This window comes from Aythya fuligula, chromosome 19, assembly GCF_009819795.1.
Source record: "Aythya fuligula isolate bAytFul2 chromosome 19, bAytFul2.pri, whole genome shotgun sequence".
Classification (NCBI taxonomy): domain Eukaryota; kingdom Metazoa; phylum Chordata; class Aves; order Anseriformes; family Anatidae; genus Aythya; species Aythya fuligula.
Genome location: NC_045577.1, coordinates 3,993,471 through 4,017,500, shown reverse-complemented (window position 1 = coordinate 4,017,500; position 24,030 = coordinate 3,993,471). Strand labels below are relative to the sequence as shown.

General features: G+C 41.9%; 1 protein-coding gene across 14 annotated transcripts in view; it reads left to right on the top strand.

The window, feature by feature from the left end:
- The window catches only part of FNBP1 (formin binding protein 1), a 94,424-nt gene extending 71,432 nt beyond the window's left edge, over positions 1–22,992 (top strand). For 3 of the 14 annotated variants that reach the window (XM_032200440.1, XM_032200434.1, XM_032200430.1), the window contains 8 exons: positions 7,295–7,309; positions 7,461–7,496; positions 10,939–11,048; positions 13,692–13,824; positions 14,990–15,111; positions 15,583–15,722; positions 16,585–16,743; positions 19,430–20,943. In XM_032200440.1, the coding sequence (XP_032056331.1) occupies positions 7,295–7,309; positions 7,461–7,496; positions 10,939–11,048; positions 13,692–13,824; positions 14,990–15,111; positions 15,583–15,722; positions 16,585–16,743; positions 19,430–19,464 (750 nt within the window). In that variant the 3' untranslated portion in view covers positions 19,465–20,943. Of the gene's footprint in view, positions 1–7,294; positions 7,310–7,460; positions 7,497–10,938; positions 11,049–13,691; positions 13,825–14,989; positions 15,112–15,582; positions 15,723–16,584; positions 19,406–19,429; positions 20,944–21,865 lie in introns of those variants that run through there. The other 11 variants (XM_032200441.1, XM_032200435.1, XM_032200439.1 and 8 more) reach the window with 7 other exon arrangements.
- Positions 22,993–24,030: the final 1,038 nt, after the last annotated feature.

Sequence of the window (24,030 nt, the reverse complement as noted above, 5' to 3'; positions counted from 1 at the left end):
AAACACATTTTAACAGCAAGGAAGTAACTATATTAAAAAGCCCAAATTCTGCTCCAGGGACTGCACTGACATTTAGGGATGAAGGCTGGAGCGGTATAAAAGTAGAGATGATTTCAGTGGGGAACTTCAGTGGTTAGTCACAGAGAATTGAAAACACTGTCGTAAACAGTATTCTGTCTCATCTGGTTACAGACAGGACACTTTAAAAAAAAAAAAAAAAAAAGCAGTTTTTGGTTCTTTTCTAAGGAATTGTTTAATGATGTATTCAGGCTAGAATCAAAAAAAAAAAAAAAAAAAAAAAAAAAAAAAAAAAAAAAAAACAACGAAAAAACCCTAACCCTTTTCTGGTGCTTGTCACTGGGGAAGCGGGAAGTTTCCAACTTGTCCTAGGGCAGGTTCTATAAGCGTACCTCCTTCCCTCCCCTCAGTTGCAGTTTGGCTCAGAGCATCTCTTCTGGGTAGATTTTAAGGGGGGAAAACTGTCTTTCAGTTCTGCTTCTGTACCAGCAGGCTTGCAGGGTGTGCTGGCAGTGGCTGTCTTCATGGCACTGCCATGGTGGGCTGGCTTCTGGTGGTCCTGAGATGCTTGAGCCAGTAAGGCCCTGCTGAAGGTGGGAGTTTAGTCCTCCAGTAGTGCCGTTCACCGAACAGATGATTTGAAATAATGTGGAATATTTCTAATTCAAGTTAGAAATGCTAGTTTACGGGTCCCTGGGCAATTCACCAGCTCATATTTCAAATGTACAAATTCTTCTTTAGTGAGTATTTGGCCATGTAAGCAATTATGAGTAGTTGCTTTTAATATTAGCCTGAAGAAATGCCAACATGTGTTATCTGGGAAGTGCAAGCGAGTCTTAAGCATGCTTTGTTTTACACTGGTTTGTGTGAAAAGTGAAATGATGAGAATATTTTCCTCTAGCTTTCTCTGGAGTCCCTCTAATTTCTGCTGACAAGTTCATTAAAAATGTGAAAAAGGCGGCTCTTGCTAAATCTTGATTTGAACCTTTTGCGAAGGTCTCCGGTTTTGTTTCCTTCCCCTGTTTGCTACCAGGATGTTTGTATCTAAATGGTTTTCCTGCCTGACTCATCCAACAAAGTTGGTGGCCAGCATTCAGGTCTTTGTAGCTTTTTCTAGAGGGGCAAATTCAGGCCACTGAGTGCGTCTAGAAACACGGAGCAGGAGGAGCTGCTGAGACCTGGCAGCTTGCTGTGTCTGACTGGAGAATTTGTAAAGTTCACATATCAAAGGTCCTTGGTGATTTGGGCTTTCAGACTAAAAGGTCAAGAAAGTGCTTTATGTTCTTCAGAAATAAAATTCTAACCAGGCAAAAAAAAGACAATCCTCTCCCCCCAATCCTTGTTGTTTATGAAATGAAAAATGAGTTGTTGGCATTTGTTTCATCTGAGAGCTCTGATGTGGCCCGTTTATATTCAGCATAGCTAGATAATACTGTTAATTCTGCTTTTACACTGTTACATTTTGTAAGATATCCTTTTCTCAGTTTCTCCCCATCTTCTTGTCCTACTGCCAAATCCAAAAACATCTGAATTTTGCTCACGAGCAGTAATGTTGCAAATACTGGATTGTGATCTTACCAGAGAAATCAGATGAGGAGGTGGGGAGAAGCTCTCTGCACAGAATGTTTCACCCGTACAGATACATGGGAGTGAAGCAACTTTTGGAAAGGTCACACAGGGAACCAAGAGGACAGCACAACGTTATGGGTGCTTGGCTTTGGACACTGAAGAATTTCATTTGCTTTGAAAATTGTCTCTGCACTGCTGGTTGCGTTCAGAGGCAAAATGCCACTCTAGTCAGACACCTTGCAGTTAAGGTGGCCACAGGAGATTTTCAGCATTTAGGTAATTGAAATTATCGTAGATTATTCAAGCAAATTGTCAAGAAGCGGGTCATGGAATCATAGCATCATTAAGGCTGGAAAAGCCCTCCGGGACCATCTGGTCCAGCCACCCCCTACCACCAATATTACCCACTAAACCATGTCCCTAGGTACGTGTCCTGGGACCATGTCAGGTCCTTCCTGGCTTTGTCAATAAACTGAGCTGTTAGCTCCTACAAAAGGCAGTGTAACAATTTGTTTATTTCAGAGGAAACTCCTTTTTTGCACTAGTTTAAGGAAGAAGTGCATGGAAAGGAACTACTTATTGTGAGCAGGCCCAGTAGATAACAAAAGCTTAGCAGGATAAATGCAAGCAGCAGAACTGCGTGTTGTAATTGATCCTTGAAATGGGAGGGAATGGATTCCCGTACAATTCCTCCATGAAGTCTTTGAGATCTGAATGTGTCTGGAGAGGCAGCATGTTTTATTAATTTCCTTTAGAAGTTCTGGGTTAGCATCTTATGTTGCATTTGGAAAGAGAAATTACAAAACTAAAGCAGAAAAATCACTGGTGACTGTTAAAATGAATTATGTAATTAGTAATGATATGTCCTGTGCCCTGACTGGTTTTAATTTTGCTTCCAAACTAAAAATCCAGTGAATCTTGTTTTCATGGAAGGAAACAGATGCCTGGGCAATTTAGAACAGATGCAAGGTTAATGTAGAGGTACCTCTACCAGTATCAGTGGTCACTGTCAATACAAAACCCTAGCCTCTTTGTTTAAAAAAAAAAAAAAAAAAGGGGGGGGGGGGGAGGACAAAAAAAAAAAAAAGGTGCTGACTCTTGTCAGCGTCTGTGGTTTTCTAATCATGTTTTCCTATTTTCTTTAAAGTTTCTTCCAACCCCAACAGCAGAAATGCCCACTGTAGTGGATAATGTGAAATTGTTACAGCATTTGCCATGGATCAGAACTAGAAGAGGAGGGGAAAAAAGTCTTCTAAGCAGAGTTTTTCAGTGCTGTTTTTAATAACACTTTAAAAAGATGGTTAAAAAAAAAAAAAAAAAGTATAGTGCTTAAAATCAACTCTGTTTCTTTAGGGAAGTTAAAGCCAGAAGAGTACAAAAATGAGGAACCACTTACATAAGTCATAATTTCATTTATGCTTGCTCTGCTTTTTCTAATTCCATTTTGAGGACAAAGAAAACTCGGTACTCTGCTAGTTGATGTTAATTTTGTGTTCTTTTCTTTTATTGCTATACCGGCAGTAACATCAGCACCTTTATTTAAAGAGCAATACTTCTGAACTAACAAAATCCAGGGGTAGAACTTACACCTTCGAGCTGCCGCGTGCCACTGTGCTGGTTTGCTTTTCCTCTCTTCGCTCGGAGACTGGGCTGGGAGTTGGGATGCAGATCCCGCTGTCGCTACCCAAGCCCCAGTCTCCCGGCAGCCCCATAAGGCACAGTGGAGGGATTTTTGTGGTTTCCTTCTTAGTGGAAGTTGTTGACTTCATTACGATGGCGTTTGATTTCCATTGCACCAGTTACCGTTTCCCCTTACCACCTTGTCCTGCCTGTGTGATGCCCTGCGCCCTCTTCCCCCAGTGCTTGGTGGTTGGGCTGCCTGAGTGACTGTTACTTGATTTGTTCTGTGAGCGAGCAGAAACAGCAAACAAACCCAACCACCCCTTTTCACCTGCTGTGCTCCCCGCCTGTAGGAATACTCGTTATTGTATGCAAGTGTGTGTGTGTGTCTCTGCTGGGTGTTGGGTGGGTGGGGTCGGTAAAGCTGTGGTTTATTCCAGCAGAGATGTTTTCTGACCAATATGAGATGTAAATATTATGAGAGTGCTAAACCCTACTAATACTCACCTAGTATCTAACAAGCTTCCACTTTGCACTTAAAGGTTCGTTAAGCGCCAAGCTGTCTTTTGCTGTAGAAGCAGTAAACGCAGGTGCTGTGCTAGTCTCCACCGTAACGGATGTGTTTTCTTTTGCTGACTCACCAGCAGACACAGTCTTTGTATTTTCACAAAGAACTCATGAAGAGGACTTTAGGGACACCCACGTGTGCCATTGAGGCTAGGGAATATGTTGTAAGTCCGCGTATGGTGTGATCAGCCCATACCGTCGCTGCACAGTCGCTAACCCCACTTACAACGCCGCTAGAGTGTGCTTTGGAAATGTGCTTTGTCAAAGATAAATGGCAAACTGCAGCCTTGGTGAGAGGCAAGTTGCAGCTTACTGTGTTGTGTGCAGGAAGATTTGTCTGCTAGTCCTGGAAATGCTGAAATTGGCAGAATTAAAGCAGTTGGACCTGTGAAATTCAGACTACAGTGGGAACCGCTTAAAGTGTGCGTGGCTGTAAAAGAAATAACTAAAAAAAAATAAATTGGTTAAGCTTGTAGGCTTACCCAACCTGCTTTTACAACTCAGTTGTTCTGGGTAAAAAGAACTACAGGTGGGTTCCATGCGTTTATTCTGAATTATTTTATGAGTGCAGTCTGGACCAGCAGGAGCCAACCCCTGATTCACAGCAGTGCGGTGACACGTTCTCTGCCTTGGTGGTAGAGTGCTCTGAAAAGCTTTCTGAAGCTTCCCCGAGCTCTCTCTAATGATAGTTCATGGAATCAGTACTTGTGACCTCTAAATCTGATACCCAGATAAAGCATTGTATAGGGCAGATTGCTACAGGAGCTCTAAAAAAAGAAAATTTCCTCTAGGAAGCGCAGTGCTTTATTTCAACCCTGTTTTTTTGTAAGTGAGGTTAGTGTCTGTGACTGTCCAATAACACATGGACTTGCTGGCTTTCATGCTCTCATGTGTTATTGAAGCTTGTGGCTCTTAGGCTCTTCATCTTTTCCCTGCAAGACTAAGCTAGACGTGGTTTAAATTGACAACTTGAAACAGATTTGTGTATTTTATAGCAATGCAATTCATTTGATCGTTTGGAGGGAAAAATGCTCCGGTTCTTCCAGGAGCTGTAAGCAAGTTTCTAGCTTTGAAAACCCAACTGAGTGGGCAAAAGTAATTATTTAGTGAATGTTTAATGCAGATTTATTTTGTCTGCTTATATTTGCTTATAGCAATTGAATCGCTGTCATGTAAAATCACCAATGCATTTCAAAAATGGAAAACGGACTATGACTTATTTCAGCATTTCACTGTTTTCAGTCCATGAGCTGCTTTGTTATTTGTACTGGTTGTAACAAGCCCCGATGTGGTCTTTTTGGAAATGCTTTTAATAAGTTCTCTATTTTTGTCATACTTAACAGTGTACGAATTTGGCATACAGTGTCTGTAATCACTTTCAAATTTGCTGAATTCACAGCGAAAGACTAGTCTTGATGCAGATGGTTCCTCGCAGTAGCGTAGTGCCTTTAGAGTGAGTAGTGTGTAGAAACTAGCGCATGTAGCCTACATTTGTGCCTTTGATAGAGCGCTTCATAGGTAAATATTTCTTCCGCACCATAAGTCTTGTCTGTATCTCTATGTACGAGGATCTCAGTTTGTGCTGATCACGTCTATGCTAAAGTTCACAGGAACGCTAAAGCAATTACGCAAACCAAAGCTGCCTCCGCTGAATTTCTTCAGCAACACATTTTAGCTCATTTTCTCTTCTTCTGTGATTTATTCTCTCAAATGGATTAGTTGTGTTTGGTTTTTCAGTGGCCTCTTAGCTAAGAGAGTAAATTTCTTCACTGCACTGTGATTGTCAAGTGTTTACGTACTAGAAGAATGAACTTCAGAGGGAAGTTTAACTGCTGCGTTGTCAGTTCAAAGGGATTTCACTATTTAAGACCATATATTTTCCTTGAACGGTTGGTGTATATCACTGTATAAATTCTAACTAGTGATAATTATTCTATTTGAAAATCCTGTATTTGCTAGGCATGCTGTCAAAAACACCATAGATGTAGAGACACCTTTATTTTAAATCCGATCTGAAAGAATTGTGCTCCTGCTAAAAAATACAAAATAAAAAATGGAGCATCTGATTCTGAGAGCACCATATCTGGGAGCTATCAGTGGTAATAATTACAGAGAACTCTTGAAAAGAACATGCAGAAGTCTGACAATATGCTCATCACCTAGAGCAAGAGGCGTTTCCCTATTTTCACTTTTCAGCTGTCTTTAACATACTGCACACACATTTATGCACTTCAGTTTGTTGCATGGATTGAGCATTTCACGACTGTCCCCAGAGATCTGGTAGCACAGTCACAGTGCAGGTTACTGGAAGAGGAGGCTGGATGCAGGTTTGATTTTCCCTTTCAAATCTGGGTTTGTATCTTGAATAGCAGTCAGCTTGTGCTCCTTGGCATAGAGCAGAAAGGCGCTGTGACACTAAGGCTCCCTATCTCTTGGAAAACGTCATGAATAGCAGCTGTCATAACATCTTGCAACACTGGAAGAGGGCTTTGGTAATTTTGGTGGTCGCCTGCCCAAGCACATTTGTCCACCTGTCACTTTGAGGCCCTGCAGCACTGTTGAGAGCTGGACGTGTAAGTGATGTAGGACAGAGGCGAGCTGTGCTGCTGTGTAGGTTTTTAAGCGTGTGCACTTCACTTTTTGCAGTCTCTTTTCTTTCCCAGAGTAAGTAAAAGATAACGTTTTGGCTCTGTACCAGGAAACGTGTTAACCTTTGAAAAATTAGATCATGTAAATCATTTAAGGGGCTTGAATAATGTCTTACTGGGCTGTCATTGAATCGATTTGGTATAAAGAGAAGGGATTCTTTTTTTTCCTTGTTCTTGGTCCTGACCTTGTCTGACCGTGTGGCCAAAATAAATTTGAGATGATGAGTGTCTGTGTTTGAATTGTTCAAGAACATGAAATGGCTTAAAGGACTGCCCGGATGGCGCTGTCCCCAGTAAATAGGGATATTTGGCCACGGGCCTGACAGCGAGGCTCTGGCTCCTGGAAGTGCCTGGAGATGGCACCGTGCAGCAGGAGGCTGAGCAATAGCACCTTGCCTCTTCGTGGCATTTTGGCCAGGCGTCATCATCCCCTTCTCTTGCATAAAGCAGCTGATGCTTGTGACTGCATTTCAACATTTTTGATCTAAAGCCACTTGCATACATTTGCAAGCTCAGAGGGCTTTTTCCACTTCAAAGTTGTTGCGTTAATGAGAGAATCACTGTGGTAGCTGCTGTAAATGAGCCAGGCCAGGGCAGATTTTCACCTGCAGTACTGAAGCACATGTACAGAGGTACAACAAACACTTCCATCCCTGCTCCTGGCGAGGAAATGGCAGCTGGCTGGTAATGCTGGGCCCTCTTGTGAACTTTTGCACAGATCTGTTAGCGTTACCCATTTTGCGTTCCAACAGCAAGGGGAGTATGTGTCATTGTATTGTAACGTCAGCCTGAAAAAGTTCCTCTTCTACTGATGCACTGTTGTTTTTTCTCTTTTTCCCCCCACCCTGTATCTCTCCAATTTTTACATGAAGCTTTCTCTCAAGCTGGTAAGCACATTTACAGCATGCCTGTCCTGTGTTTTAATCACAATTTTCTGTGTGTGTTAATGTGCACTGTGCCACATGTGACATGACACTGAAATTGTTAAATTTGTTTCTTCTTTGTGTTTGCTTTTTTTTTTTTTTTGATGTTTATCAGATAACTCTGAATACACAGGTCTGGAGTCTAATAGAGGTGATCGGAACTCAGTCTTTCTAATAAGTTGCTAAAAAAATTAACTCTAATATCTAGTTTAGCTTTTATTTTTGTAATCTAGGGCTACGAAAATGTAGAAAAAACAGTATCAAGTAAATCTGCTACTGTATAAGTATAAATTAAAACATTAGGAGAAATACAGGTGTCTATATTTGGACCCTTTTCAGAGAGAAATGCATGCATTTTGTTTAACTGGAACATAGCTGCAAAGTTTACTTTCCGTGTCCAGGTATTACTGGAAATCTGCATCACCACCTACATTTTACAGCCCTATGTAGTCCTTCCGAATAACTAATAATGATATTAATTACAGTTCTGTAAACCTTAACCAACAAGGTTAACTCAGTCTGATTTGAACTTGCAAATTATGTGTACAAATCCTAAATTCTATCTCGGATGCAGCTGCGAAGGTTGCTTGAACTACGGTAAGCTAATGTTACTGGGTTGGAAAGGGAACGGGTGAGCCTCATGGGGAAAGCAAATTGGGTGCTCAGCTTTACATTCAAGGTACCGTACTGCTTGAGATATTCCACGCCTTGATGTTCCTGATAGCTTGTGGAGATTCCTTTTGCCTTTGATGATTCCAGTCACAAGGGGAATGCGACTGGTTTGCTGACCCACTTGGTGCAAGCATGCCGGAGCCACAAATGACTGGTTGCAATCTCAGGGAGCTTCCGAGGATCCCCAGTAGCTCCTGAACTGCATTAGCTTCAAAGTTTTCTTGTTCCTCACCAATCAGTGCCTTTAGGTGCACTCTGCCTCTTACTCCTCTCCTCCCTGCACACACCTTGTTCATGGATGCATCATTTTGGACCTGTTCTGTTTGTAGCAGCTTATTCTGAGGAAAGGGCTGTGCGCTGAGAGCTGCCTGCTGTAGCTCTGGTATGTCTCTGGAGGTTTCAAGCCCTGCTGCTGCACTGTGCACCACAGCGACTTGCTTTGGCTTCACTGCAGTATTGCTTCCCTGAAGACCTGTGGTAGGCCTGAGGGATGATGGAGATCCCTAGCTTACTTGCAAACCTTGTTCTTTTGGCTGTTGCCATCCGCTGGCCTGTTAGCCCAAAGGGTTTATACCAAGAATTTCCATTTGTTGTTTTCCTGGCCACAAAGTCAGCGTGCTGGGTAGCTGAGCCAAGCCTTAGTGAGTAGGAACACAGCCTCCCCAAACAAATGGCTGACCTGGCCTTTCCCCAAGAACTACACAAACCAAAAAGATGTGCGTTTCTAGAAAACACAGGCAGTGCTTACTACTAAAGAGATAGCCCAGGCGTCTTTTGCTTGAGAGCATGAAATGTGCCCAGCATGTGCAAAAACTGCTCCTTGACTCTTTTCTGCTAGAAGAGGATCTGTAGCTTCTGTTCTGGTGGGAAGTTACCAAGCACGGAATCCAGTCTCAGTGAGTTCACCTGCTCTCAGGCATGCGTTCCCACGCGACACTAGTGCTTTGGTCTGAAGCATTGTCAGCACAGATACAGAATTTAGCCCAGCCTGGAGCTTTTGAGTGAGGTTGAAGCAAAGAATCAAAAATTAAAAAAAGCTTTTCCAAATAGGTTTGACTAAATCTAGTATAACGGGGGATATTTTCAAGCATCTCAGTGTCTTCTGGATAGAGTTGAGTAGAATACCTTAAAAACATTTCTTTTAACTACTCATTTATGAAGCTATATCCAGATGCTTTGCCTTAAAAACATATGCATGGCTTTAGTGTGCAGATAGACTGTTTTAATACATTTTACAGTTAATGTGATGGGGGGGGGTTACTATGAAGCAAAATGCTATCAACATTAAAGAACTAATTAAAGTACAGCTTTCCTGTACCATGAGCAGCCAGTAATGTGAGCAGTAATTCAGAACTGCAAGGACTGCAAATGACGCAAGTTTTAGAATGAGTCTGACTTATGTAGTTGTTTCCCTCATTTATTTTAAATTTGCTTTCCCATTGTATCATAAAATGGAATTTTAAGAGTTTGTTACACAGAAGATCAGGCTTTGATTTAGCTGCATGTGCTGTCTTATACTGAACATTTCATTAGGCTCTGCTCTGCTTTCTTGCAATTACTAGAGCAGAAGAGGAGGAGATGAGAAGAGAGGGATGGAGCACTACACCTCTCTGTAGTTCTCCATCCCTCTGACACCCACATGCTTTCTTTATAGATAGCATGTCCTGTGAACGCAGAAGAAAGTGCCCTGTCTCAGAGGGCATAGTCAGTGCAGAGCCGAAGGGGTCTAATGGGCAGCTTTTGTGGCCAAGTGTCCACTAAACCACTTTCCTCTCAGAGAAACATTTGGCATTTGAGCAAAACTAATGTTGTAACTTCACTCACCAGCTTTCAGTAAGCTCCTGAGCTATTGAATTGCATTACTCAGCTTTGTGGTTTTTCCCCTTCTGTCTCGCACATGCCAGTATTCCCTCTTAGAAATGGCATGTGGAATGAGCAGAAACCAAGACAAGAAAAACCTTTACAAATTGTAGATTACATGAAAGAAACTCATTCTTTTACAATGCAGCTAGTTATCATTGAAATGTGTTTGTTATAGCTCACCCAAACTTTCCTCCTTGCCTTCTTAGAAGCCAAAAACTGTTGGTACTTTGAAAATAGTGTGGGCACATTTTATGTAAGTCTACCTGCAATATCACATTGGGATGATCAAGAATAGCCATAGCAGTCTGAGGGCAGAAAAGGGGAGTTTTAAGTAGAATCACACAAGGGGAACCACTGTGGTCTTCCATTTTTTTTCCTTGAGTTATGACTTCAATCTATTTGAAGTGGCTTTGATAAAATTCCTGATTGCTATGCCAACAGAAGTAAGAAAGGAAATACTGAGGCTTGGATGTGAAACGTGGATTCCAGAGAGTGTGCAATGTGCTCTTAAATTGTATAAACCCGTATTAAGTGCTTCTGTTACCTTCCTGTGTTCAGGAGAGTCCTGACATAAGTTAAGCACGTTGGACCAACCCTCAGACTATGTAGAGCAAGCCAGCAATTAGTAGTGGGCACAAGAAGCATGGCTATGAAACAGGAGTAGAAGCTAGCGACTGCTCGAAAGGGTTGCTGTCTGTAGAAGAGTAGGGAAAGACAGGGATAGCAAACTTTCCATTCGAATGGAACTCTGTTAAAATCTGCTATTAAATGTGGATAAAAATGGGTTTTCAGCTTTGCCATTGAATTCTGGCATTCTTTAGTTGCTGATCTCCAATAGCCATTTGGTAGGAAAGTGGGACGAGGTCCAGGGATTAGTAGTTAGGCACTCAGATTCCTAGCCATTTAGGGACTGATAAGTACTAGTACAAGCAATAACAATGCTTCAGACCATTCGTTGTGTTTTTTCACAGATTTTTGTGAGATATTGTCAAAATGCAATCCTGAAATGATTCTTTTAGATCCTGACTTTTTCTTTTTTCCCCCATTCCACTCTGCAGGGAGCTGGGCCAGAAGACTTCAGCAATCTCCCACCTGAGCAAAGAAGAAAGAAGCTTCAGCAGAAAGTCGATGAACTAAACAAAGACATTCAGAAGGAAATGGATCAAAGGTAAGCCAACGCCCCCCAATGAAAAATGAAATAGGTGGTCTTATACAGCAGACCTGAAACAACTGCAAAGTAAGAGCAAGGTTCTAGGGTTTTCTAAGGTGCTGTTCCAAGAAAAGGCACAGAGGTTACATATTGCGAAAAATGGGAATTAGATATGCGATAACTGCAAACAATTTTTCGTTCTTTGTGGAGATTCTGTCTTGGCTCTTTGCAGCAGAGTAGTAGCAGTTTAGTCACGATCTAGACAAAGATCAGTGTTAGATACACAATTTTGTACACAGTTTTTGGCTGATGTGATCTGGTACTGGGGGTGGGTGATGGCGGTGTGGTTTCTGTTTTGTTTGTTTGTTTATTTTAGGTAAGTACAGGGTGTAAGTACATTCTCAATCAGGAGCACAATCAGACCTCTCAGCACTTAGCAGGTCAGCTATAAACATATGATGGGCAAAGGTGGGCACGGGTAGATCCCAATAAAAGAGGCTTTATGAGCATGATAACATCGTCAGAAGTGCAGATTGATTGGTCTGCTACTCTGGTCTGTAGCATACATTTCCTGGAAGCAGAAAAGATGAGTCCTGTGCTTTTGTGGATGTTTTCTCTACAAGGTTTTGTTTATCATTGTGGTTGAGAACAAGACCATTTTAGTTACACACTTTTTATTGATTCTGGCAGCTTGTATTTGTTGCTTCCAGTGATTGCTGGTATTCTGGCTCCTGCAGTTGCATTAAAGATTCAGCATGCTCTGTTTGTAGGAGACAATTTTTTTCTTCTCTGAATGATTTTAAGACTCAGCCTCACTGATATTAGTCCATCCCAAAATACTGCTTCGCATTTGTGAAGATATGCCTACGTTTTCTGCTTTGAAGATCCTATTTACGTTGGTTTGGTAACCCAGACCATCTCTTTTACACTTTATATCATAAAAGAGAAAGGAAGACTGCACATGGTTATATTACTTCTATAGCATTTTTCCCTCTGTGATAAGTTAATGTTTGTTTCTGTATGTACTTTCCTTTCTGCTCTGTATTGATTCTGAGGTAACCCAATATTAAAACCTGATATGAAATCAGAGCAGAATGAAGCGATTTTAAAATGAAGATAGCATATGATTGAGGAAGTAGCACCAGCAGTTAAGCAAGAGTTAAAAAATTAAAATCATCATGACTCATAGGTTTGCAATATTGTCCCTTAGGGCTTCAACCACAGAGCAGTCCCGCTTCCTTGCCACCCACTCTTTTTCTCATTTTCTCTACACACAAAGCAAAAGCAGGCACAGGATTGCAATTGTCAAGAGTTTGGTGGGAAACTCTAAAATATAAAGAGTGTTAACTTGAGTCGTGGGACTGACATTAACCTTTCTCCCCCCAAGTAATGCCTAGAGAAAAGCCGAATAGCTGTGCCAGTAATACAGGAAATTGGCTTGTAAGTCAGCCATCTCTCAGCTCTGAAACGTTCATCATGCAGATAACTTTTTTCCTTAAGTTCAGCTTCAGCTTGCCTCACGTCAAAGGCAGCACATTGCTGTCAGTGAAAGCTCCGCAGGCTTCCCTAAGGGATCTCATGCATGTACTACATTCATGTTGGTAAATTCATCATAGTAGGCCCTAAAATTAACAACTCTGAAACCCAAGGCATTTGGCATCTGGGTTGATATGAAACACAGCCCCCAGAAACAGTCTAGTAAAAATAATGTATAACTTAACAGGATGCAGGGTCGCATTATGTGGCCTAAGGTCCATCTGTTGCTATGCTGTGACACATGCAAACCATCTGGATTTCGCTTCATTTTAAGCAGTGTGAAATAAATATCTTACAGATGATTTGCATTGCAAAGGACAAAATCCAACAAGCAAGGTAGGAATTCCTGGTTATCACTCCGTTTTTGTTATTAATACGTCCATGTCCAGCTCTTCGTCCTAGCTTCTCAATTGGATTTCAGCCTGTGATGGAGAAGAATGATGCGATTGTTTGTCGTACCCCCTCGAGATTGCCACCCCACCCTTTGGGCTGGCAAGTGGAAATCATAGTACTAAGTAAAACAGTGTGTCAGGCTAAAAGTCAATACCAAATTCATTCTTTTGCCTTGCAAAAGGCAATTATCCAAGCGTCCAGTCACATCTCTGCTGAGGTTCTTCATGTGGGCCACATGGAGCTCGAGTCATTTGGTCTCAATGCAGTGTGTGCTTGTAGCAGTGCAGTACATCTGTGTGGCCAAATGGATCTCTGGTGATGTTCCAGCTGCCAGCCTTGCTCATTTAAAAAAACCCTCTGCTGGTTGTAGAGTAAGAAGCTCCTTTTAATGTAAGGACTGAAGAGTTAGGCTTGTGGACAGTGCCTCTCATTACCTTGTAGGTAAAGGTATCACACACTCATGCTTTTTTTTTTTTTTTTTTTTTTTTCCTTCCACCTCTGACAATGTGAATTCTTTTGGTGAGTGATTTTGCTGTCACTTTTTGATGGTTGGTTCTGTACAAGACAAAAGTCCCTGTCTGGATGTTCCCCATTACCATTTTAACAGATAAGACTTGAACCACAGAGTAAAGAAAAGGCAGTCTATTATCCTTTTGCTTTCCCTTGTTTAGAGAAAGAGATTTGCCCCCAGGTGCACTAACATTTATATGCTTTGTTTTTCTTCTCTTTCAGAGATGCCTTAACGAAAATGAAAGATGTGTATATCAAGAACCCACAGATGGGAGATCCAGCAAGTGTGGACCACAGATTAGCAGAACTCGGACAGAACATTGAAAAGCTACGATTAGAAGTTCAGAAATTTGAGGTATGGGAAGAGATACAAGAATAAATGTACATTAGTGATGCTGGTCTAAGTGAATACGCCTTGCTTCAGTGGAAAGTAGCTCAGCACATGCTCGATTCTAAGCAGGTGCTTCAGTGCATTTCTAGATAGAGATGTATTGAAGCATTTTCTCCCTATGTATGGGGAAGTGCTACTTAAGCACTTAAGTTAATTGAGATCTTTCAGCCTATTTGTGTAACATAAATATGTACCATCTCTTGTGATTGTCAGCCAACTTGCATGCTCTTTAATTTGCCACAGAAAACAAGCTATGCTAAGTAGAGAATAAGAGAAAATGTAGCACTCTCTGGACTGCTCAGAGGGGTTCAGATGCTTATTTAATTAAATAATTTGAAGCATCATGTTACAGATGTCTGTGGAAAATCAGAGGAACGTAAATGTGAAGTACTGTTTAAAGTCTTAACAGCAAGACAGAAGCCATCAGAAGAAATACATTTTAAGGAACAGTCTGCCATTAACAGAAGGCTGCTTAGAGATGCAAAATCTCAAGAGTATGAGAAATATTTAGAATATAAGAAGCAATTATAAGTGTATCCCATTATAATTACACTGGAAGGATTATAGGACTGAGGAAAGGTTTCACTCTCTAAGTTAGGCTATGAACATAAAAAGATATAAAGCTCGTTAATTTTAGATGTTTCTTGCAGTCGTTGGCTTTACTATCCATTGCTTGCTTAGCCATTTGAAAATCACTGGCTCTTTTTTTCTCCCCAGATTACTCCTCTTGCATTCAGCAGTCACTAAGACTGCTGCGTGTCTGATGTTATTGAGACTACTTAAACTGCCACATATCTTCGTACTTTATTGTGACGAGAGCAGCAGCATGTCCAAACAGCTATTAACTGCTCCTCTTAACTCGATGTTTTCAGCACCCAGCATCACAAAAGAATCAAGTTTTCAGTAAGCGTGTTTTGTGGCAAGACCATGAGTTTTAATAAATGTTGAACATACAGAATCTATTTATACCCAACAACTGCAACTCAAAAGAAAACTTTTAAATATTTACAATCTGGTTTTAGTTCCGTAGTCTGAATGTCAAACATAACAAAGCAAAGTAAAAACAACATATGTCCCCCTGCAAGTCTAAGCACCGGGGATGTGTGAGACCGCTGCTTTTCTTTTGCAGGGCTGGCTGGCCGAGGTGGAGGGCAGGCTGCCCATGCGGACTGAACAAGCCCGACGGCAGAGCGGGTTGTATGAAGCCCAGAACACCTCAGCAGTAAACAGCTGCGCACAGGACCGGGAGAGGTACAGTATCTGTACAGAGCTGACTTGTTTGGAATGACATTAAACCTGATTTCCTGAGCTTCTTAAACAGGAAAGCTGTTGCTCTGCAGCGTTCAGAAGTTTATTCGATGAGCAGACAAAAGGCAGGCACTCCATGAAGGGAGTCTTGCTCACTCTTTTTAGCATATAGAAGATTCCAACTTGAACGGCTGCTTTTCTAAGTATGATGAAATTTATAATAGCCCCAGTGCTCAGTGCTGTGAAGGCAAGTGAGGTGGACATATTTTACAGCTTTTGAAGAGAAAAATGACTAGTCTTACCCATTGTGTTGTGACAGCTGCTAGTGGTAGCAGCCTGTCCTGAGCACGCTTTGGAATTGCTGAGTGGCTCCAGCTCGAGTTGCTCACCTTGCCTTAAGCATCTGGTAAACAAGCCGTCCTCTTTGCTCCCGAGGCTGGTTGCTATAGTTGCTCTGTATTTTCCTCTCTTGAGCAGCCCAGATGGCAGTTACACAGAAGAGCAAAGTCAGGAGACTGAGATGAAAGTACCTGCAACGGATTTTGATGATGAATTTGATGATGAAGAACCACTACCAACCATAGGAACATGTAAAGCGCTCTATACGTTTGAAGGTATTACTCAGCTTTTACTCTTGTTTTGCTTACTGTTTTGTTTGGTTCCTATGACAAGTGGGAAACATCCGTTTAACCCCTTCAGCACTTAAGTAGGCAAAGAAAGGCTGAGTGAGGCTTTGGTGTGATTCTGTTTTGCAGAGGCATCAGGACAATGATTTCCTTTGCATTTTGCAGGGCCTCAGCAAGGAAAAAAAAAATCTAGAACTGTGCATCCTTATAGTGCCAGGGAGAAATAGGGAATAAAACATTATCTATTTAAGGCATTTCCTTCCCTCAGTGTGCTTTATCCCATACTTACTGAAGGTCTCCATGAGAATTTTTTGACTGGGATTGCTTGCTGGGAGGTAAGCTCTAATCATATTATCACAGGAGCACTATACAAACCGCTGATGGAAAAATCTGTTATGTTACGTGTTTGGGAGTACTGCTGCGAAGAGAAATTTGTGTAAGGGTAGCATTATTTAGGATTATGATACTCATTTGAAGTCAGTTCTTAGTGGTACGTACATTGCCCTGTAATTTTAGGCTGCCTGTGGTAAATAAACGCTCTGGCCTGTGATCACTGCTACAGAGCAGTTGTAAAAGCTGGACATTAGCTACACGAAATTTTGTGAGACTCATGGGTGCTTTCTCTCTGTTGGTGGCAATAGCATTTCCTATGGCAACCCTGATGTTAGGATCACATTTCTCTGGTTCTTTGAGCGTGCTCTCTTGGCTCCAGAATCATGTATTCTACTTCATGCTGCAGTGACACAAAAAGGTGTCAGCACCCTGCCCCTACACACCATAAGCATCCCCACTCCATCTGTGATTCCCATTGCACAGGGTAGCCTAAAATCCATGTTATTGTGTCTTTCAGGTCAGAATGAAGGAACAATTTCTGTAGCAGAAGGAGAAATGCTCTATGTAATAGAAGAAGACAAAGGTGACGGGTGGACGCGAATCCGAAGGAATGAAGATGAGGAGGGCTACGTCCCCACGTCGTATGTTGAAGTCTATTTGGACAAAAATGCCAAAGGTGCTATGACTTATATTTAATACCGTTATTATTATTAATTGATTTGCTTTCACAGAGATACCCAACCCTGCAACTGCTCTGCGTTGCAGAGAGAGCCTTTTAAAAGTCTGTACAATGCCACAAAGTGCATTATTTTGTACGTGGACTAATACCGTGTGCTGTATGCAAAACATGCTTTTTATTGATCAGAGGAGGATAGTGTGGTAGAGGGAAAATGCAGCCTTTCCTAGTAGGTGCTTATTCAACTGTCACTGCCATTGCACACCCAACTTAGTGCAGGAAACAGCCGTTTGGAATGATTATTGGCTTTCCTTAGATATCCAGGGGGCATCTCAGAGGTATTCACAAGTCAATTGTTCCAAACTGGTTCAGTGAACCGTTACATAGGAAATATTTAGCTGCTGTTTTGTATCTCAGTCTTGTAGCTTTTCAGAGCTTAATGAGTTCTGTGGACCTTTTGAATTGAAAGCTGTTCATCATTTAGTTAGCCTCCTTGGAAGAGCAAGGAGAGATCTTGCCAGGTGTCTACACGGCACTGTGTCATCCTTAAATCATTGACATTAAGGAAGATCCTCTATTCTTCTCCATCTTGATACATTTCAGAAAACGGTCTTTTGTATGTATGTGCTATTTCAGATGAAATACGGTTATTTCAGATGACCCATAAGAAATGGCTTCATCTTTTGCTCACACGCAATCAATGGAGGCATGCTGAGTTTAGACTGGGCTATCTTCTGTTTCCTTTTTGCTTTTGACTCCTCACAAATAGATGTTTTGTGTAAGCAAGCAGAGCGGACAGGGAAATACTGGCTAGAACACATGCTAACATGTAAATGCCTGGTAATATAATACACAAATTATTTTAATCCTGTTCCGAAACAGGACATTTGTTCCAAAACAGTTATTTTTTTAGTCAATTAACCCTTCAGGTTATTGTGTGTCCTAGCCCTTGAAGTTCTGGGTGTGAAGCAAGGTGCCTCATCCAATTTAAAAGAAAGTTGAACCATTCTTACAGGGGTTTGCAGACAGTTGGGAGAGAGTAGAGCTCTCTCTGTAAACAAGCACTATAACTTGATTAGTTTGCTGTTCCTGGATTCAGTATTAAACAGCGCAGTGCCTTGTCTGCTGCAGATGAATGTCGGGGGTCTTGTATTTTGCCATCATACAGTAGTTTTGTTTGTGTTGGCAAATACAGAGTCAGTTGAGATGCAAAAGAGCACAGAAAGCTTAGCGCCTCTCTGTCTGCTTTTGTTAACCTTTGAAAGACGGCTGTGGATCGTACGTTTTCCTTCATGTTCAGAACAAGACAGCACAGAATGAGAGACCCCTTCTTATAATTCCATGTTTTCTCCTTTGGAGATTGACTGCTCTGTGTATGGCAGTAGTTGAAAGCCGTATTATTATTTTGCTGGAGAAATTTGCTTTCAGCAGAGTAGGCTGCTTGAAACAGCTAAGCTAGTATGGCATTTAAATCTGTCCCAAGGAATGAGCATGGCTCTCGTGCCCAAGATACGTGGTGTGGTTCACATCAGAGGGCAGGTACAGCAAATCACCTACTTATGAGCAGAGCAGCGGGTTGGACAGGAAATGAAACAAAGCATCTCTCTGGGTAGGGTGACAAATTCTGGCACAGTCCTGTTAACTGGAGCAGTGAAAGTTTTCTTTAACTTACTCTCCTGAAAAAAGAATATTGCAGGAGCATTACAATACCAGCCAGAAGATAATGTTAGTCTGTTAATGGTATAATGCAAATTACAGCATGAAGCTGAATGGTCCTAAACAGGCAGTCTGTGCTGGGGGTAGGTGAGTGCTGCTACAGTTGCAGTCACTTCTGCAGCAACAGTGGGGGCATTCCTGATCCCTTAAGTTTTTCCATTAATTTTGCTGGACTTTAAGAACAAAATCAAGTGGATGTGTGAATATCTGATGTAAATTAACTATAATATTTACATCTTTTTTCTCAAATCTCTGCTGAAAATTTTAAATTCCCAAAAAATGTCACAGTAGCAGTATAAAGATTTGTGGGAGATGCTGCTGTGTTTAAAAGTCAAACTATATTGCAAGTTGAATATTCTCATTTGATATTAATACATCAGTAGAAGTGACTTACTCAGTCCTTGCATACTTAAAATGGGAGCTACAGCTTTCCTGAAAATGTCACTAAGTGCTAAGGCATTTATAACCTTTGGTAATTCTTTCCTGCTTTTGAAAAGATGCTCGAGCAGCTGGTACCTCTAAATGTAGTTGTGTGAAGCGCTAAGAGCATTTCCACCAACTGAGCATGTTCATGACTCTTGCAGCCAGCAGAATCGATAGCATTGCAGGCCTGCCTGCATGATGAGGCTTTGCCTGTCATGAGCTGCAGGTTCCTGAGAATGGGGTTGTTAAATGCACTGTGAAAAGCCACTCGGCAGCTGGTGTGCTTTTCCAGTTAGCTGAAAGCTGTGTTGTCAGGGCTGTAGTGCTACAGCACCTGAGATGGATGGGACAGGTAAGTCGTGTGCTGCAGCCACCCTTCTGACCATAGTCGTCATGCAAGCCAGCCTAGGGCTGTGTGTTTCTGCAAATACTTGCATGAGGGCTGCCTGTAAAGTTTACAATACCTCCAGTCAGAGGCTGGTAGCAAACCCTATTGCAAAAAGAATGGTAATGTCTATCTTGTTTTGCCTTTTTTTTTTTTTTTCAGATGTGTACAAATCACTTCAGAAAATCTCTGAGTAGGTTTGCATAGGCCTGTTCACCTTTTATCCTACTGGTTTGCTGCTACGATTGTTTTAAGAGATCTATTTCAGAAGGTTTTCTTTTAGAAGAGATGAATGCACAAGTCATATCTCCATCACTGAAAGACTCCGTTAGGTACCGTTCCCTGGGCTGATGCATGTATAAGTTCTCCTTGAAATTTAAATGTGCATCACTGCCAATAAAAGTACTGGCCTGATTGTACCAATTCAGTTGTAAACAGCATTGTTGTCCTTCCTAACATAAAGGAGAGCCAACACGGTTCATTCTCCTTGTGATGCATGCAGGAAATTATTATAAATGCTAAAACCGTGCAGACTCAGAACTGAATCTCTTGGCTGTAAGCTCACGTTTTGGGATTTGTGCCAACCTCTAACTGCTAGGGGACAAGGAACACAATTCCTCTGCGCACGTTGGTGTCGCTTCTTGCAGGGCTTTTACCTGTCAGGTGTCTGGTGCTGACAACAGACAAATACTGGAACTAGTTGGACCTTTTTGCCCAAGACTGACCATTCCGTGTTATTAAATGTGGTACCTCAATCTGCTTGGGAACAAAGCTCCCTTTCACTGAGGGATGTTGTGAAATAAAATGTGATACACACGAGAAACTTGCACGAAGTAACTGATGTTCCGTAAACTCTGCATTGCACCGAGCAAAAATGCTGTGTGCTCCCACCAGAAGGACTGGCTGCTTGGGTTGATGCGCAGTGAGCAGACTGATGTGTGAAATTAAACTTCCTGGGGGGAGAACAACAACAAGAAAAAACAGCTTTGGAGCCCTGAGCTGATTAGCATTTCAGTTCCTTTGCCACTGTGGGTCTGTTCCTGTTTACCTCCCCACCCCCCAATTATATAAATAAATCCCTTACAGACAGCATTGTGGCTCTGCTGTTTGCTTGCTCTAACCATTAGGCAGAGCCTTGACTTATATAAATAAATAGGTGAAAGTTAACCATGCTGATGCACTTTTTATCTAGGATATATCTGATTATTTAATGCTTGCCAAATTATTTAGGAAATGGTAATTAATTATAAACTGGACCGTGTCTTTTTTTTAAAATCCTTTTGTTAAATACTTGTCCTTAGTTCTCCCAGTATAAAAAAAAATTGTATATAACATAACTTAAAAAACTAAAGTTACTTGAATTTGAATTGGTTTTATCCTTTTATATAAATATATAAATATAAATGGTTTTATAGGTTGTTGTTCTGCTTAACCTAGCTGTTGTTTTGGTAACTATTCAGTCCTTACATTGATAAGCCTTTTTGGTTACTCAGCTGCCTGCATCTGGTTGGAATTGCATAGAAACTTTTGTTTTGTGTTAAAGTTTGTTAAATCTGGCCAGTGTGGTTGTTCCATTTCTATTCCTATTTTTTGAAGAATCATCATCTGTCAGGAATCTCTTTATAGCTTGATGTACCGTGGTGTCTTCTTCTAATAAACATTATATTTTCTCATTCCTGTGAGTTTATTAATGGCTATTCATTTAAGTTTAACTTTATTAATGGCAAAGAAATGGTCCAGAGCTGCTTTTCACGTGCTTCCCACACAGAGATACACAAAGTATAAATGCAGTTCTTTTTCAGGAAGAATATTTTGTTGTGAATCTGTGAAAACATTTTTTGTGCTATCGTTTGGATTTTTTTCTTTTGTTATTGTTACGGAAGTGGGTGCAAAGGAGATCTGAAGGTTCCAACCTGCTCCCAAGTGTCAGGGAAGTTTGGACTCATCCTATATCCATCCCCTTTGATACAGCAGCCTCTTCAGCCAAATCAAACTCCTGGATTGTAGCTTTATTTGACCACAGAGAAAACTTACCCTCAGCCAGCGGTCTGTGGCTACAGGGATGTGACAAAGCGTGAGTTTAGAAGCTAAGAGCACTGTCACTTACCTGCTTCTTACTGGGCTTCCCTTAGAAGTGAAGGATCTTCACAGCCTGTTGTGTAAAGGATAGCTAGTCTGGTCTCATCTGCAAAATTCTTTGTGTTTTAGCTTCATGTTGTTCTTCAGTATCAGTCATGGTCTTTGGAGCTATCACCTGATCAGCTACAGCACTCTGAGCAGATCGAAAAGGAGAAAGCTGTTTGTTTTCTCTACTGTTGCACTGAGAAAGTGCTGGCAGGGTCCTGCTCCAGGGTTTTACATCCTCCTCCCAGGGGGGAGCAGTGATCCAGCGATGCTTCCTGGAGGGAAGGGCTGAGGGTGAATGATGACTGCTGGTGATGTATGCCTGAGTTCAGGAGCTTTTCTTAACTCTTTGTAACCTGGTAGGTGCTTGGATTTCCTTTAATCTCCTGCAGGCAGTGCAACTCTTAAGGGATTCCTTTTTCCCCAGTCTCTTTCTAATCCAGTCTCTTTCTTTTTGTCTTTCTTATGTTTTAGATTCCTAAAGGTGTTTGTGCTGGTGCAAGAACCTCGGGGCGAGCTTGTCACAGAAGGAGAAACAAAATGGTCTGTTTACCCTGCAGGCAGTTAAAATACACCCACGGAAAGCCAGACTCCCAGTCTTGTCTGGAGTTCCCCCTTGAAAAACTCAGACCTAAATTCCATCCCAGTACCATTCAGATGCTTGCTCTTTTTCATGGCATGCTACTTGTGGCTCAGATTAACTTATCAGCCTTCCTTACTCTTCTGCCAGCTTGGCACTGCCCTTCCATAAAAAATAACCAACACTTCCCCCACCCAGTTGCTCCCGATACCGGTCACAGGACCGCTGGTTGCCCTTTGCAAAGGGTAACCAGGGAGTCCCACGCATGTACTGGTCTGTCTTCTCTCCTCCCTTGTCCCTCAGTCCATCTGAATGTACGCACTGGTCCATCAGCATTTCACGTGGTGCCTTTAGCGCTAATCCTGCGGGTAGTTTCATCAGGTAGCTTGGAAAGGAGGTGTAATACACACAGAAAGCCACTCCGGGAACAGTGTTACGGCAGCTGGACTGGACTCTGAATTTGCGGATATTAAACTTTATCCACGTGCATTATTCAATACTCTGCTTTCCCCAAAAGGTCACTAATACTTTTCAGCCTTTATTTTTTTTTAAATCTAGGCTGATGCTCATTCCAAGTATTAAATCCCTAAGACCTTGCTGTTTCCTGAAAGCCTTCAAGCTCACGTATGTACACTTGCTTTCCTGCTTGTTCTCTCAGCTCCCTCCTCTTTACTCCCCCTTCCTTTCTCCCTCCTCTTCCTCACACACACACAGACACACACACACAAACACAGACACTGGCGTTTTGGTTTGAAGCCCCATTTTGCTTGTCACAAAGACCTCATTTTGCTCTTGTTTCGGTCTGCATGCTCGCCCTGTTGCCTTGCCTGCGCCCACCTTCCTGAGGGCCACGTTATTTTGTGGCTCGTCGTTAATCTCTTTGCAGTTTTCTTTTGTTGGTTTGTTTTTCAGCGTTTCAGACTTGCCTTCTCCTTTTGCATGACCTCTTTGTGCGTTCTCATCAGTTAATGTTTGAGTAACAGAATTTTTTTAGAAAAATAAAAGAGAAGAAAAAAAGAAACTGCACTCTATTTCGTTCTCCCACCTTGTCGTGGACTGGACCTCGACCCAGAAGCCAGACAGGAATTGTGATTTACTCCTCAGCCACCCTGTTTCCACGTGGTTTTATTTGAAGCAGAAGTAGCATAAGTGATGCTGTACTGTATCATGTCATGCAGTGGAGAGGAAGTTTTAATACCTCCAAATACCACATGATCTGGACCTAAACTGCCTAAAAAAGGGGTCAATTGCTTTCTAAACCTCTGTACTTTAAAAGTGTTGGTTTCCCCTGCATCTTTACTGTTGCTAGGATATTAATCTTGTACGTGGTTAAGCCCTGTAAGAGTCAGTTGTTCCCAATAGCTCCTGAGGGCCTAATTTATTCATAAATCAGCCCATCAGGGCCTAATTTATTCATAAATCAGCCCATCACTGGGGGAAATCTACTTGCTCTTAGGGAACCTCAGCATCTCTTGTAAAATCCCCAGAATTGGAGGAAATTGCTATGGAAGCCGCTCTGGCTAGCAACCCTAAAATGCAGCCTCTCAGGTTTAGTTTGCAGACAAACGTGTGTGCGTGGCGTTTTGCTGCCTGCTGCGCTTCTGTGCGGGGTCAGCATACGGAAACGTGTCCAGGAATCATGTGCTCTCCACGCTGGGGACTGCTTTGGTCATCCCCACTCAGGATGAAGTAACTTTTGAATTAGTTTCACGTTGTCTCCATGACTTTTGTCCCTTTCTCTCCATTCAAGATCCCGATTTTTGTTTCCAGTAGCACAACGTCCCTCAGCCCTACAATTAGGACTGTAGCTGTCGTATTATGGTGCTTAATACCTGCGAGCATCAACCAGCAAAAGGTTATACGTTTTTTTTAAGCTAATTAAAGGGGCTCAGGAGCCTGCACCTTTGGGCAGGCACAACCAGCACTGACACCTCAGCTACAGTGTTACCGGAGTCGGAAGGGTCATCCCCAAGGGAATTGCCATCCTTATTGCTGCTACCGTGGTCCCTGAACTGCTTAGATCCACGAGCCTCTGAGAGCCTCGGCACCCGTGGCTTCG